The following is a 16309-nucleotide window of genomic DNA, read 5'->3' as shown; positions in this document are numbered from 1 at the left end:
GCATCAAATGACAGTGGTCAAACAAAATTAAAATAGGTACGCACAGGGAAATCAACACTCTATAGAGCAAAGAGAAAGGAGTTAATTAAACAAATACACAGATGGCAAAAGCAATAGTTGACAATGGTAAAAAATGCATCAAGTTAACAGCAAGTAAATCCAACGTTTCTGCAAAAGTTCCAAGCATAGCAACAATATTAAAGATACTTTAACCAATATTAATTCGTATAAATGACATTAAAAAACACAGAAGTGTACAAATTATTGAAAAAATAAACTGGCTTCACGATTCCTTTCACACTAACTTTGTGTGCTCACATAAGGTTATAAAAACGCAGTTGGCAAAAAATATAACAATGTAGGTTTGTTTTGCTCTACTTTCAATGGAAATATTAATAGTTACTCACCATAGTGACTAACGTACTCTTAGTCCACAGTCCCCTTTCCTCCATACTGCATGGGCGTCCCTCGCTAGGAACAGGAGACGGAACCTTTTTCACCAGAAAAAAAACCTTCCCCTTTAAATTTAGAGGCGTAGCCCTGGCAGCATGCACTCCCATGACTCCGCCCACCGGCGCCACTCCTCAGTCCCCATTGACGCGTCGACAATATTGAACATTGCCTAATGACACCAGTATTATTAGGGGTGGGTATGGTGTGACATATGGAGGAAAGGGCACTATGGACTAAGAGTACATTAGTCACTACAGTGAGTAACTATTACTTACTCTTACGTCCTGTCCCCTTTCCTCCATACTGCATGGGCGATTACAACTGAATGGAGCCCCAGGGTGGAGAGAAGACCCTCCTTAAGGAAACAGGTTCCTTATAACCGCCTGTCCGAAAGCCGCGTCTGACTTGGATCCGGCGTCCAAACAGTAGTGCCTACAGAAAGCCGAGGGGGGTCGCCCAGGAGGTGGCCGCCCTGCTGATGACATGCCACAACTCCTGCCGCTGGAATGCGATGGCCGGCCTTGACTGACCGTGTGGGCATGCATGTTAGCTGGAAGTGCTTTATGCTGCCCCCCATGGACCTCCTTGATGGCCAAAACCATCCACCTTGCTATAGAGGCCTTAGATGCCTGATAACCCACCTTGACCCCCCTGAAGGTGACAAACCGAGTGTTCGACTTGCGGAAGCCCTTGGTCCTGTCTAGACAGAATTTCAGAGCGCATCTGACATCCAGACAGTGCAATACCCTCTGAGCATCGTCTTTAGGGTCAGCAAAAAAAGTAGGTAAGACTATCTCCTCATTTAGATGGAAAGCGGAGGGTACTTTAGGTAGGAACGCGGTAGGAATGCGGTGTTCTCAGGACCACCTTATCCTTGTGAAAAGTGGTACAGGTGCTGAAGCCACCAGCGCCTGGATCTCACTGACTCTGCAAGCAGAGGTGAGACCCACTTACAGAGCTGTATTAATGGTGACCAGCCTAGTGTCCGCGGATGCCACTGGCTCGAACAGTTTGTGCTCCAAGGTGCCAAACACTACATTGAGGTCCCACACGGGGTGTGGTTTCTTGATGGGAGGAAAGAGCCTGGCGAGGCCTGCCAAATGTTGCTTGACCACCGATTTGGAAGAGGACTTCCACCTCCGAATTTCTGTAGGCCCCTATGCCAGATAGGTGCGGCATGTATCCACCTGCACGCTTGAGTGGGCAAGGTCTGCAGAGAAGGTGAGTACATCATTCAATGTGCGTGTATGGGGGTCAATCTCCTTAGAGTCGGCCCAGTGACAGAACCTAACCCATTTACTCTTGTACTGGCTCCTAGTAGCTTTGCTCCTAGCGCCCTGAATGATTTCTAGGTTAGCCTGTGATAGACCCAGAGGATTCAGCGTGTCCTGCTCAGGAACAACGCTGCAAGGGCTAACTTCTGTAGGGCGGGGCGGATGACCCTGCCCACCTGTTGTGCCAGGAGATGAGCTGGGCCCAGTGGCAGGTGAATGGGAGGCCTGTCCGAGAGACTGAGAAGCTCAGAGAACCACAGCCTCACGGGCCACCACAGAATGATGCTGAGGTGACACGATTGCTTAATTTTGCAGATCACCCTGTGGATCAGGGGTGTAGGAGGGAAGGCATACGCTGTCATGCCGCACCACTGAAACTGGAAGGGGTCGCCCAGGGAGCAAACTGCTGGCACTTCCTGTTGTCCCAAAAGGCAAAGAGATCCACCCAAGGATGCCCGATCTGCTGAAAATCTCCAGCAGCACCTGATCGTTCAATTGCCACTCATAATAGTCCGCTCCCAGTCTTTTGGATCCGTCATGGAGTGTGATCATAAGTGTGGAGAAAGTGTGATGAATTGCCTCCAGAGATCTCGTCCTGATGAGCCAGCCGTCCAGGTTCAGGTAGACATGGGTGCCCTGCGCCCTGAGGAGGGCAGCCACCGCATTCATGAGCCTGGTGAATACCCTGGGGGCTGAATTGAGGCCGAAAGGTAGCACCTTGTATTGGAAGTGGCAGCCCATGATCCTGAATCCTAGGATGGAACGATGCGGCTACCAAATCGGGACGTGTAGATCAGCATCCTTCAGATCCAGGGAGCACATCCAGTCTCCCCTGCACAATGTCTCTGCGATCAATGCTGGCGAAACCATCTTGGATTTTTGAAGAGGGAGGGAGAGGTTGAGGGTGCAAAGGTCCAACACAACTCCCAGGCCAGCCTGGTTCTTTTGTATGCCGAAAATCCTGCAATAGAAGCCCAATCCTCACTGGGAGGCTGGAACTTCTTCCATGCACTAGCATTCGAGGAGCAACCAAACTTCTGCCAACGGAGTTGCTGTCCCAATCTGTGGGAGTGGAGGGGAGGAGGGATGAGAAGAAGGGATCAGTAGCCAGTACCCTGTGGATACTACCGAGAGGATCCAAGGGTCTGCAAACCTCTGATGCCAAAATTGTGCATGAAGGGCAAGCCTGCCCCCCACTGGAGACACTTGGACCAGAAGGGACGCGTCATGCCTTCTTTCCCTCTAAGCCTGTTGTGGAGGAGGGGGACTGAAAAAAGCCCTTGCCCCTCCCTTTTGTTGTTTGCGCCGGTGTTGTCTCGGCGAACGGTTAGGCGTTCAGGACCACCGTTCTTGGAAGCCGCGGAACCCTCCAAACATCCACCCATTGTCGGAGTGTTGATGTGACTGGGTGTATGCCTTGGCGTCACCTTCGTAAGGATAAAGACTTTGCAGTTTGCAAACAGTTTTTCTTTTTATCTAACTCCTCATCAGTGGTGGAGTGAAAGAAGTCTCCCCTCTTGAATGGAAGGTCCAATGTGCGTTCCTGGACATCTGGGTTAAATTTAATAGCCCGAAGCCAGGCAGTCCCTTTTCATGTCCGTGGCGATGCATATGGCCCGGCCAGAGGTGTCAATGTGGACCACAGTGGACTCCATGATATCTTGTGCCACCATTTTAGCCTCTGCCAGTCCCACTTTGAAACGTGACTGGCTCTGCACCAGAAGTTCTGAAAGGAAGTCAGCTATTTCCTGCCAAAGCCTCTGGTTAATGACTGCCAGCATGGCAGCCGCGTTGGATTGATGAAGATGCAGCGAAGCATTGGAATAAAGCTTCGACCCGTACACCTCCAAGATCTTCTCCTCCTTGCCTAGCAGTGCAGAGGACGAGGTGACCGAGGACTGTGGCTATGAATAGAGTGATGCCACAGCAATCACCGAAGAGTGTGGTTGAGGGTGGGCCGACAGCAAGAGTGGCTCCCCCTCCATTTGCCTATATTTGGGGTCCTGGCACTGACTGACAGGCTGGGCCGAATGGGGCTTGAGCCACCCCTTTTTGGACAAGGCGACAACCTCCTTCTGCATCGGGATCCCTGTTCTAGCCACAGGGCGTAGAGTGAGGACCACTGCAAGTACCCCCGCCTCTGGTTGTTCGACTTCGGGTTGTGGAAGGCCCAAGTACTCTGCCCGACCTGCAAGACGTTTGTGAAGTCCTTGGCTGACGATGGTGTGTCGGGGTCTTCTTCCTCATCCGTGTCCGGCTGGTACGGAGTGGGTGGAGGGGTGCTGGGTGCCGAGGTGTGGAGACCGGAGTCGGAGGCCGCAGTGGAGGCTGGTATGGAACCACCTGAACTGTGAGAGGCAGGTGAGCAAGAATCGAAGGAGCAAGCGTGGGCAGCAGGGGCTGCACCGGGGCCTGCAGCTATGGAGCCATAGGAGGAATGACTATAGGTGCAGGCGGAGGGGCCGGAGGCAGAATGTCCCTGATTACATCCCTTTCAAAACCTGTCCTGGCAGGCTGGTCGTGTGGCAGGCAATATTGACGGGGTAGCGGGAGGCTGCTGAGGCTGGTGCATACTCGGTCTAGCTGTTTGGGTGGTAAACCTGCCCTGCTGATGGATAAGCTATAGGCCATGTACCTGGTTGACACCAGTGCCACTTTGTAACTCATTCTCCCACCTGCTCCGTTCCTCGAGGAGGTATTGGACGAGCGGGCATCTTGTCTGGAGTGGCGGCCATCTTTTTGAGCTGCAACCCATGTGCCAAAGTCATGGTGCTTGGCTCACTGGGCCCGGCCTCCTCCAGGACTCTTGGCGATTGAGCACGAGACCTACCCTGCATCGCAGGCCGAGGCCTGGTAGGCGCGTCATCCTCGGCAGAGTCGCTGGTAGTGCTGCTTCCAAGCGCCCCCTCGGACATGTTTCCAGTACAAGGGCGTAGCCCCTTGGGTGAACACCGGGTAAAAGAACCTTGCCCTCCCATCCGTGGTCGGGGCAGTGGCAGCAGAGGCAAAGATCGTGGGGATCTGATGTAGGGAAGAGCCGCTCGCAGGCTGGACACCTGCTGAAGCCCGCTGAAGTCGACATGCGCCGGGAATGAGTGTGGCGCCAGAGGACCGAGTACCTGTATGATAAAAAAAAGACAAAAGAAAGTTTCCAGGGAAGAGCGTGTGGTATTACATGTCCGTAGTCAAACCGAGGAGCGCTGATGAAATCGCCCTGTTCCCGTCGACGCGGAAAAGGGGACTGAGGAGTGGCGCTGGTGGGCAGAGTCAGCGGAGCGCATGCTCCTAGGGCCGCCCCCCCCCATGCACCTCAAAATTTAAAGGGGAAGTAGGTTTTTCCTGGTGAAAAAGGTTCCGTCGCCCGTCCCTAGCGAGGGATGCCCATGCAGTATGGAGGAAAAGGGACAGGACGCAAGAGTAAAAGTTATTCACAACATTTAAAATAAAAGGAGCTACATAGTTTTAAAAAAGCAAAATCCCTCATGTACATAATCCAGATGCGACAGTTTGCCAGTCTGCAAATAGATGAACTTGTAGCACTGACCACCACCACATGAGTGCACTTAAAAAGCGCTTGCGTATTTAAAGTCCTTCAGGAGATTACCATCTACGCTCAGTGTCCTATAAGATAACTTTCGACTTCAGGGGGTTTAGCATTCTTCAGGTTGGACTCGCACAGGAATACAAATTAAGACATGTTACATTGGTTGCATTTGGGGACTACCTCCAAGTGCCATGGCACTTTAACAATGCATAGCATGAAACCTGACATGTTGCCATTGCAGATAGGTCTCCTTCCTTGGCTGTTTTAGAACATTTGCTGTTTGCTGGCCGATATGGCAGTAAGGAAGAAGGGAGGGCGAGGAAGGACAGCTCAGGGGCAACAAGTTTTGTCTTGGAAGCGAGGCAACACAGCAGAACACAGGTTTGAATCCCGTTCCCGCGCTTAGAAACCAATCGCTGGTATTAAGCGCATTATAAATAAACAATAAAATAAAACACATATGCTGCACTGCGACGACCCACATGCTTCCCCGTCCCTGTCCCTCATGGAGCCACGTATTTACATCGCAGCTCTGAAAGGAATTTTGTTTGCAACAAAGCACAGAACAACGACAGACTTACCTCAAAAATCTCAAAGCCATAAATGTCCAACACTCCCATGACCTTCTTCCGCACTTTAATTTGTGCCTTTAAAAAGAAATGCATGAAAATTAGCTGCCGTGAACGGACTATCGTTTCATGTTCACAGGTCCAGCCCAAAATCCTAACACCTATGATTCAACATGTAACTAAATACGTGTTCATGCTCTAGCATGCTGCCACAGCAGACCTTCACTATTAAGCTTCAATTTAGAAGACCTCCTAGCATGGTGCAATCTACTCTCAACTCAGGAATGCCCCATAACGCGATCTAAGCAAGGACAAGAAAATGCAGTCCCAACCAAGAGACACGTGAACAAGCAAAGAACAGACATGTCATTAGTTACAAGACAACAAACACAACATTCACTGCAGCTACTGCTTCTACTGTGAAGTCTAGGCGCCCCGTGTTTTACTGTAGAACAAACTGCTACAGGGTCAGGTTGCCAGAGATACAAATTATTCCAACTATTGGCAATTCTATTTTGTATAGCCCGCCACAACTTTATACTTTGAAAAAGAAATACCTTAATGCTTTCGTTGATTCGGTTTACCAGCCAGGAAAACAATCGACTGTACATGTTCTTTGCCAGGGCATCACGGGCATAATACGCCTAGGAAGGAAAAGGCATTTTAACTGTAATTGACCTTTTCTATAGCAGGTTGATGCATAGATGAAACTTTCATCTTCAAATCTTTTTGTCTAGGCTCATAGAAGAGAAAACACTTTGAAGAATAAGCTCAAGTTATGGAACAGAAGAAATCATCACATTTAAATGCAGGTAATAAGTAAAAAAAAACACAAAGGGTGCCAACACCCAGAAAGGGGAAAATAAAAAAATAAACAACACTTACAAAGAATCAGCTCAAAGAATAAAGAGACATGGCCAATACAAAAAAAAGTCAACATGTTTGAGCGCCACTCGTTTCTGCACTTGCAGCAGAATTCATTCCTAAGTTGTCCTTCCGCAGTAAGGAGTGCAGCGGGGGTGGAGGGAGGAATTCACATTAAGGAGGATTGGGACATCTACTGTAATACTCTTGGAATTTGCTGGCAACCCGATAGACAAGAACCGACAAACCCGACATGTCTTTTTTCTTTTACAGAAAGCTTTTTGGAAGTCCAGTATGGAGTAGCTTTGCGTGTGCAGAGTTGTGTAATGAAACACTATGTGAAGGTTTGCAGGAATCATTTGTAGACACAGAGAAGACTAGTATCGACTATCAAAACGCTCTGACCTCCCTTACCCTTATAAACTGGTAGAATTCACGCTGGTCTATAGCAGGAGTTGCCAACAGCACTTATCAGCAGTCCTCGTTTGCACAGATGCTAAACTTTGAGCAACTGCATTTAGCACCAGTTTTGCTGCTGCTTGTGTAATATGCATGTGGAAACTAGGATTTGTCACAATCTGTAATATGTTCACTGAGCCAAAAATTAAGCAGCCTTATTTATTTACTAAATTTGCTGTGTGAAAAGCATATTTTGCAGGAGAGTATGTTGACGCGCTCAGTTTTCAATCCTCGTGTGAAATGTGTTCAATAGAGTGCAAGCTGAACGTGGACCAAGCCTCATTGTCTCTATTCCCGGATCATGCTGGCAGGAAAACAGTGGAACAAAAACAATTACACCACATTGCAAAAATCTTTACATATTCAGAATTGGGGGAAATCCTTAAAGGTCCATTTTGGTAACGCGCAAAACCTATTTGCTTCATTTTGTTTGCACTGGTGCAAATGGTAATCTGCACCCGATGTGTTTTAAGAGGGCAATATTAGCACTTCCCTGCATGGTTACCAGGGCTCCAATTCCATAAAGATCACTGATTGATTTTGCTTCTGGGCCTGAGATTGTAGAAATTCCTTCAAGAGAAAATCGAAGTAGAGGAACTAAATACTTCCAGGAAGAAATAAAGTCATTGACCAAAAAGAGTAGCCCATGGGGCCACGCATCACCCTGGTCCATGAATGATGGACCAGAGGTCAAAATGGTTAGTATCCCAAGTCCCCCCCCACAGTTACAGTCGCTTGGCAGGGAGCGCGTACAGCGCCTCAGAGTTTCAAAACTCCTCCAGCCCATTAGTTGACTAGCGCAATTTAATCCTGAAAGCCCCATCCCTGGCCAAAAACCTGGAGAAACCCTGCTGCATCAAGCTCTAGAAAGGCTAAAGGAGATATTCGAGGACTCCTAGTGCCTTGCTGTCATCTAAAGCCCCATCCCTGGCCAAAAACCTGGAGAAACCCTGCTGCATCCAGCTCTAGAAAGGCTAAAGGAGATATTCGAGGACTCCTAGTGCCTTGCTGTCATCTGCAGAAACTTCAGAGGACTTTTAGACAGCACCTAGAGACAAGGTGGGGGAGTGCTGAGAAGCCCACACAAGTAACAATAGTGTGGGAGGAGCACCTAGAAGCATAAAAGATGCCTGAAGACTGAAAGGGACACTAGGAAGTTTAAAAATGGGCTGAGAGATGTTATACGAAATGTGCAAGTCGGTGAACCTTAGGACAGAAATGTTAAAGACATGCGAAGACATTAAGAAAACATCTAGTGACTGACAATATCAAGACAAGCAACAACCACATGCGCAAACACATCTTAAGGTAGAGTTGTTTTATTATTGTATAATAAAAATGTAACAATGTCCATGTGTTCTTAATATCACCGCACCACAATAAGGACATTTGATTATTGATCTTCCCAGAACATTGCATTGCAGAATCGGAAACACATAGACTAAAAGTAACTGCTTAAGTGAGATTGGTTACTCAGAGGCCTGAATCCTCAAACTGCCTAATCAACCTAGACAACGTCCCATTCGCCTTATCAAACCACTGCAATCATGACCAGAAAAAGGTTCACCAGTTCCAAGTTATGTATCACAGGGTTCATTTAAATAAATAAATGGGGGTGCAGAACAAAATTGGTATAACTAGGATAACTAGGGCAGGGAAAGGGTGCAATTTCAGTACTGCCACCTAACCAACCTCTGCTTCTAGGAGAGAGTTATCACTTACTCCACAGGTAACTTGCCGACATTTTGAAAATCAGGGAATCCGATTGTGAGAAGTGCAGGGGCCTTGCTCCAAAAGGAAGCAAAATGCCATTTACCATTCAAACAATTACTAGAATGTGGGAAATGGCTGGAGCTAAGTGAAAAGGGTCGTGTTGCTGCACCTGTGACGCGAGGTCTGGTCATATTGAGCTCAGCAAAACACGTACCAATACACAAACCCTTGAATCCCTTATTGACCAGGAAAACAAAAAAGACTGCCTATGTAATGATAAACTGCCTTATCCACAACCACTCACTGGAGGTGATCATCTCTGGTAAACCTGTGCAAGTCTGGCATCCATTTGATCTGCAAATATTTGAGAAAATTGGCAACGTTGCCATTTTTCTCTTCACACACAGAAAGGCAGCCTCCAGTAGAAAAACATGGGTATATAAGAGCACATCAAGAACCCAGGATCTGTGTTTGATATGAATAGTCAATTCATAGAAGTATATTAAAGGCTCATTTTAAAAAAAAGAATCAACCATGTTTAGAAAACCAGCACCATTTTGTGCACTTTAATACACATGTATAGAACAGATGCATTGATGTTAAAAATTAAAGAACTAACTAAAGATAGACAAACAAAACATGTGCAACAAATCTTATATACATGTTTTGAACATACAAAATGCATTGCATTAAAACACGCATGAAAAATTAGCATACAAAATACACGACTAGAGGATACAAAAATTAACAAATTCATAATGTTAAATGCATAACAACCAAACCAAATACCACACATAAGATCATACAAAAATAGATAATCTTAGGATTTCATTTAAATCAGATTTATCCCGGTTACTAACTAGGAAAAAGATTTAACAAAGCAGTGACATTCAGCCACCTGTGATAGGTAATAGAGAGAGCTAATTTACTCATATATTCAATCAAGCTTGTTTGGTTATTTCTTGTTCCGGCTATTTAGTTGGTGTATAACTTATAAGTTTCAGCACAATTACTACTACATTGCGTTCATCAGGACCAATATTTGTATTCCAGTTGTGCATGTTAACATAAGCAAATCTATCTAGTTTAAGAACAAGTAGTTTTAATAGCTCTTGAAATCTGTCCTAAAGGTAAACGGCGCTCAACTATCGTAAAGGGCCATCCTGAAGGGCACCCTCACATGCAAACTGGAAAGGTTGCCAAAAATAACTGCACACTTTTTTTTTTTTGCCAAGCCAACTGCACACTTTTTCATTCTAATCATTCGGTTAGATGGAACAAACAAGTATCTACTTTAATAATGTATTTTTATTGGCATCTTTTAACAGCACATGCATGGAGATTTCAAACAGTGGACTTGTCTGATATGGTATTGTTCTGGGTGTAAAAATTCAAAAAACGTTCTCACATTTAATATCCTAAGGTGCAATGGCTATGTGCGAGATGTAGAAGTTGAGTGGCTCTTAGATGTTTTTAGCTTTTATCTATCCTTCAATGCATCTTCTCACAAACTGACTCACTGTAGCAAAGTAGTGAGGAGTTTTGTGGAAGGAGCTTATGTGTTCATGCAGAGGGTGTGCTCCATTCCTCTTGTAATCCCAAATGGCACTTGCAGGTTAAGAAAACTTGAGCTGACCGGGCAAGTTTTGAGCAAACATCTTGCCTAAATGTCTCTGCATAAACAGTCACTAACAATTCAACTTTGTGGTAGTTTATGTTTGTACCATAGAGGGGGCAAATTAAAGGTAGGCTTGTCTAGTTCAAAGTACTAGTTATGGACTGCTCCATTAATTTAGCAATGGGCACAGAGTTGCTTGATGTTTATTTTGAGGGTGTAGAAGGAGACTGATAAAGAGGGATCATTTTGTGGGCTATAACTGAGTGACTCAAGAAAACCTCTCTCCCCCACTTAAGGGTCTTGGCCTGCCTCAAACTAGGACAACATTAGTGAGCTGTCAGAACGTCCGTCAAAATTAATTTTTCTCCGTCCTCCATCAGAAGACAACTAATCTAATCCTAACACTATAAACATAAGTCTTAACTAAAGTGATGTTTGGGTTTCCTTCACCAAGAGAATGCCTCCCCCTTTTCATTGCTGCTTCAGTATTCTAGTAGAAGTAAATCCTTCAATGTCCCATCACGAGGAACCAGGGGGAATGACTAACTTCTCCTGTTCCTTCTATAAAAGTTCTCCACAGTGGTCTTTAAGCACTCTTGCAGAAAACCTGGATTAGTCTCTTCAACTCCTTCGAGGAAGTAGAAAACTCATAGCTTTATTTGGCTTCCATTTAACACACTGATGATGGATATCTTTTGCAAGGTTCTCTATATCTTTCTTTTCTTGTGTCTCTCTTCTGGTTTCTATATCTTAATGAGGAGATTGTTTCCCAAAGCTCTCAATCTTCCAATAACTTTTGTTGGACCACAGCAATGAGAGAGACAACTCTCGATGTCCTCTGTTTCAACAGAGGTATTTGGTGAATCACTGATGAGGGAGATGGCTCCCGTTCCACTCTGCTTGGGCAGCAGTGTTGGGTGGCGTACTGTAATGAGGGAAAGGACTCCAGACACAGTGTGCTTGATCAGTGGTATTGAATATACCACTGTAGCAAGGGAGAGGACTCCTGATGCACTGTGTTGGGTCTCTTCCTGCGGTTCCCGTTACCTGCGGTATCTTGGGGACACAGCTGCGGTTCTTCACGGGGTTTTCCCCTCCTCCTTGCTTCCTGCATGTCTACGGGGCATGCTGGTGGTCTTGGTGTCGTTTATGGACGCAATGGTCCACCTTTCTGCGGTCATGCCTCCACCAAGTGAGTCAGTTCCCTGCCAGCTCCCAGGACGATTGTTAGGCAAGATTGTGGGCAGTACCTTTTGGGAGACTACACCAACCTTGTCCTCCTGGCAATAGGTAACTAAACCTTTGGTATAAGTCTGTACTACACAGGTTGGTAGTGTGGCTGAGCAGCCAAGCTCATCTCAAGAGGGGTCAATGTGAGCAGTAGGGTCTTTACACAGAGATTCACAGTGACAAGTATTCAAATAAACTCTTACACTCAAGGTTTCTTGATTAAACAATTATTAATGTATTTAACAGTCAGTTGAATAAGCCTTCTTTAGAAGGTACCAAACCATGTAACACTTTAAAATATACTTCAAAACACACTTTTGGTTTCTCCAATCAGATGATACCCATTGGGGATGGCACACAGACACTTCCTACACCCCCAGGTGACTTAAATAGCTAGGACAATGTGGACATTGATTTATCACTTGTATATTTAGAGCAATACTTAGTTTGGTGCAAAGGTTAGACAGGGGACTTAAACAAAGGTTAACAAATAATTCATAAACTGCAAGTACTTAAGTGCCAGGCTATTATTGAAGTCTATGTAAAAAGGACGAGTATACTCGTCCTTGGCACTTAAAAGGTTAAACCCTCTAATGCAAAGTAAATTAACCCTTTCCTGGGAGAAAGGCAAAAGCACAAAGTCAGAGGTAAGAAGAGTCTCATGGAGCCAGGACAGCCAATGTTAGTTGAGCAAAGTCTAGGGGAGCTGGAGAACTTCTTGTAGGTAAGTAGAAGTCTTGCACAATGTTTTTAGAAAAGTTTGTAGAAACAAAATCACTGAAGGGCCATAAGCTGGGAAGCTTGTGAGGGGCAAAGCTGCAAGCAACTCTGCAAGGGCAAACAAGACAAGTCTCAGCTGAGAGCTAGTAAGGCTACACGACAATAGGTAAATCCTCTTAGTTTTACAGTACCCTTGGTTAGAAGAAAAACTGCTTCCAGCTGGCTTCTGTCCCTGTGTAGGTCTGTAGATCCTGGGCCTCAGTCGTGGGGACATGAGGGAGGACGTCTGGGGACTCCTGCCCTACGAATGTACAACTGGAAGGTCGGCTGCAGCAATGGGCAAACTTCAGATCAGCTGCACTTCATGGTTTCAGCTCCTAGCGTCTCTCGCAAATAGCACCACCGCGGATACCACTCTGGACTTTCCTCACATCTGGGGGCCAGCACTCTGTTGAGGTGGCTCAGGCTTGGTCAGTCCTGCTTCAAGGGAGTCCGGAGGTTCTTCCTGGAGCTCTGGTCCGGCTTAAAAGTGACGCACTCTGTCTGGTGTTCCTATCCATGGCACTTCAGTTACTGCAGCAGCAATGGAAGTACAGCCAGCTCCGAGAGGATGTCCAAACGAGTTCACTTTGGGGTTGATTGGTCCCACCAACCCAAGGGGAGAATTCGTCCGTTGCAGGGCTTCTCTAGTCAAGGTGAATTCGGAGCTTCAGCCCAGCAACAGGGCTTCACTGGGCAAAAACCAATGGTCCAGGAGTTGCAGCAGGCGTCTCTTCCAAGTTCTTCTTCGGATTCCTTCGTCCGGTGGTTGACACTGCCTTCCAAGCAAAAAGCCTGGCCTTTTATGCAGGTTTCTCCGATTCATTCGCAGCCTAGCTGTCACTCACACAGCACAGCCGGCCAATCGCTTTTGGGTGCATTCCTGTAACCAAGGGGATTAAGCACAGGGAATTTCAGGCACCTCCCTCACTTACTGCCAGACATGCTGGAGCCTGAGGAGGTCTTAACCAGTGAATACCACCAAAGACAAAATGAACAAAGGGACCAAACCTGGTTTGGCACGCAGAGTAAATCTCAAGAAGGACCTTTCCAACAAGAAATGGCAAAATAAGGCGGCCGGGGCCATTTTGACAAAATGGGCGCCACCAATGGGTGCTGTTTTGCAGCTGCAACACACAATGGTAGGAAAAAGTAAACCACTGCCACCAGCCATCAATTGTAGATAAGGTAACTTAAAAATCACCATCTTTGAAAGTCTCTTTGCCACTTTGCATATCTCCAGTGAGCCACTGTTACAGTACTTGGCTGATCTTGCATATGGTTGTTCCATAGGCTTATGTTCTTCTTCATCCCAGTATGTTATACACATTTGTCACAGTCATGGCTTTAAAATAACACATGGTTCCACTATCAATGGTGGGAGAAAAAGTGACCATGAGGTTAGGGAATGATTTGATAGGATTTTAGGGAGGCTTTTCCCCACGTTGATGTCCTTATCCCCAGGTGGGAAGTGCATCCCCTATGTGGTCCTCCCGAATATTACCAACCCTAAGGGGACTATTGGGTAGTGGCCTCACCTCCCTAGCCTCATAGGAAAGTGCTCCTCCCTGGGGAGAAGTGGTGAGACCTGGTGAATCGTCACAGTATTCCCCATGGACACTGGGAGTCAGCTTGACAATTTACAGGAAATTCAACAGGAGTGCCTTCCAGCAGACCCGTTGCAGTAGCAATTCAGATTTTAGCAGGAATAATATGACCATGATAGTTTAGCACACTCCCTTTCTCCTACTGGTTCTGAGACCAGTGGCTTGCTTTCTAATTTTATTAAGTAGGCTTGGTATTCGTCCCCACTTGGGAAGAAAAGTAATCCTCCAAAATTAGAAATCATTTTATATTACACAATGACTGCAATTAAACTGAATACCTTCAGTTCAAATCCTATCCAATATCAGAAGCTTAACAATAAGCAGACTCAATTAAAGCCTAATTGGTATGAAAGACAAATCCAAGGCCTGCTCACAAAGACGCCCACCAGTTTGGGTCTATAAAAGAGGCTCGGAAAAGCCATTCAAATTTACGGCTGGGAGGAAGCAGACATGCAAATCAACACTCCCAGGTAGCAATCTCCACGTGAACCCAGGAACAAGGTACTATACCCGTCACTTGCGCAGCAGAAGCTCGACCAGATACATGAGCCAGACTACACAATCAAGACTATTGCTGTAAAGCTGTAACCCAGCACACGGTTTTAGTACAGCGGATTGAAGAAGGAAGGTCAACCTGATCAACCAGTTCTTCCCCAGGATTCTTGATGAGCGCAGCCTCTGGTAGGAGAGACAGAACATCACTGCATGAAAAAGATCTTGAGTGAGTGGGAAGAAATTCCTACTGCAGATAAGAGAACACAAGGAGATGGAGTCCTACGAGAATCGAGTTCTGGGAACCAGATGCCGTGGAGGGCCCGATGCGAATAGAGTCCTGAAAAACAAAATACCACAGAGAAGGCTAGGAGAACTACATCTGTGGAGAAGAGGTCTGAGAGAGGCCCAATAGATGTGTGTGATGTGAATGGGTCATGGTGCTGAGAAGAGGAGACCATGGAGAGGTAACAACCACAATTATACCTTGGAGGGGAAAGCGCAGGGAACCTCCCTTTGTTTATTTCTTTACAGAATAGGGTTGGATATTGAAAGGTTTGTAAAGAACCTGGAAAGAATAGGTTTGAACTTTTATGTTGGCTATTCCTTTTGGACTTTGGTTAGTAGAGTAGGGCATTCCTGGAGACCTAAGCTTTGGCTGAGAATTTATGTTGCAAGAAGGCACCACCTTGGGGCACAGGAAGCGCCTACAGAGCTACTTTGTGGTAACCAATCCTTCACACCATTCTACAAATTAATTAATTATTATTTTGAGATCATTTCTATAGATACTGTATGCCTTTCTCCAATCCCAACTTTAAAAAAATCACACACTTAGTCTGTTAACGCCACCTTTTGAATGTCATTGTATCATTGCATAACTTTCATTTAAGGGAGGGTCAGGGTCTGGTGGATGGATGGATGGAATTTAAGTAGATGCATGGATGGATTGATAGGATTTTGGTGGATGATGGATGGAATTTAGGTTAGTGGATGCAAGCGTTAGTAGATTAGTAGATGGATGGAGGTTGGTGGGTGGGTGGATGGACCAGTGTTTGTGGGATAAATAAATGGTGCTTGGTAGATAGATTGATCGTGGTGCTCCAAGTACGCTGCATAGTCTCCAAACATTTCACAGACAAGCCCATCCTGCCCTTAGCTGCTGCCACCCATTAACAGGCAGTCTTGCCGCTTGTGAGACTAGGGCTAGAAAACGCACAGAAGCCATGGAATAGTAAAAGCAGCACAAAACTGGTGAAAATGGTGCAACATCAAATGCCTCCGATAACCTGTAAAGTACACCAAAAATGTAGTTGTACTGGATGCCAATTGCGGCTTGCACAGGGCTAAAATGGATAATGTTTGATGCAGATGTACACAATCTGTGTGTACCCGGTTTGAACACCCACGCGTTGTAAAGTGTCTACACCCCTTTGTTAACATCATGCACTACACCGGTACTGAAAAATGCTTGGTGGCATTGTAGCCTCTTCTGTAGCAAAGATTTACGTATGTACTCAACAGGAGCTTCATTTTACAGCTGCCGAGATAGCTCAGTGAATTAAGTTCCCGCCTGAGACATCGGTCTGAACTATGAAACAAAGGCTACCCTTCCCCATGCCCTTCACAAAGCAATGCAGTAACATTTACAACACTTCTTTTACAGAAAAAGCATTGTCTGTATTAGGTAGTCTTCCAGCATATACCACAAGGACTAAGCAGTCAAT

The 16309-nt window shown here is 46.0% G+C and overlaps 1 protein-coding gene across 4 annotated transcripts in view; it reads right to left on the bottom strand.

Moving 5' to 3' along the window:
• MYO1B (myosin IB) overlaps positions 1–16309 on the bottom strand; it is a 1142119-nt gene that overhangs the window by 419495 nt on the left and 706315 nt on the right. For all 4 annotated transcript variants that reach the window (XM_069615684.1, XM_069615681.1, XM_069615682.1 and 1 more), the window contains exons 12-13: positions 6398–6484; positions 5853–5918 (exon numbers count right to left, since the gene is read on the bottom strand). In XM_069615684.1, coding sequence (XP_069471785.1) covers positions 5853–5918; positions 6398–6484 — 153 coding nt within the window. The remainder of the gene's footprint in view (positions 1–5852; positions 5919–6397; positions 6485–16309) is intronic.

This window comes from Ambystoma mexicanum, chromosome 9, assembly GCF_040938575.1.
Source record: "Ambystoma mexicanum isolate Mex_15411 chromosome 9, UKY_AmexF1_1, whole genome shotgun sequence".
In the NCBI taxonomy this organism is placed as follows: domain Eukaryota; kingdom Metazoa; phylum Chordata; class Amphibia; order Caudata; family Ambystomatidae; genus Ambystoma; species Ambystoma mexicanum.
This window is presented reverse-complemented; position numbering and strand designations above follow the sequence as displayed.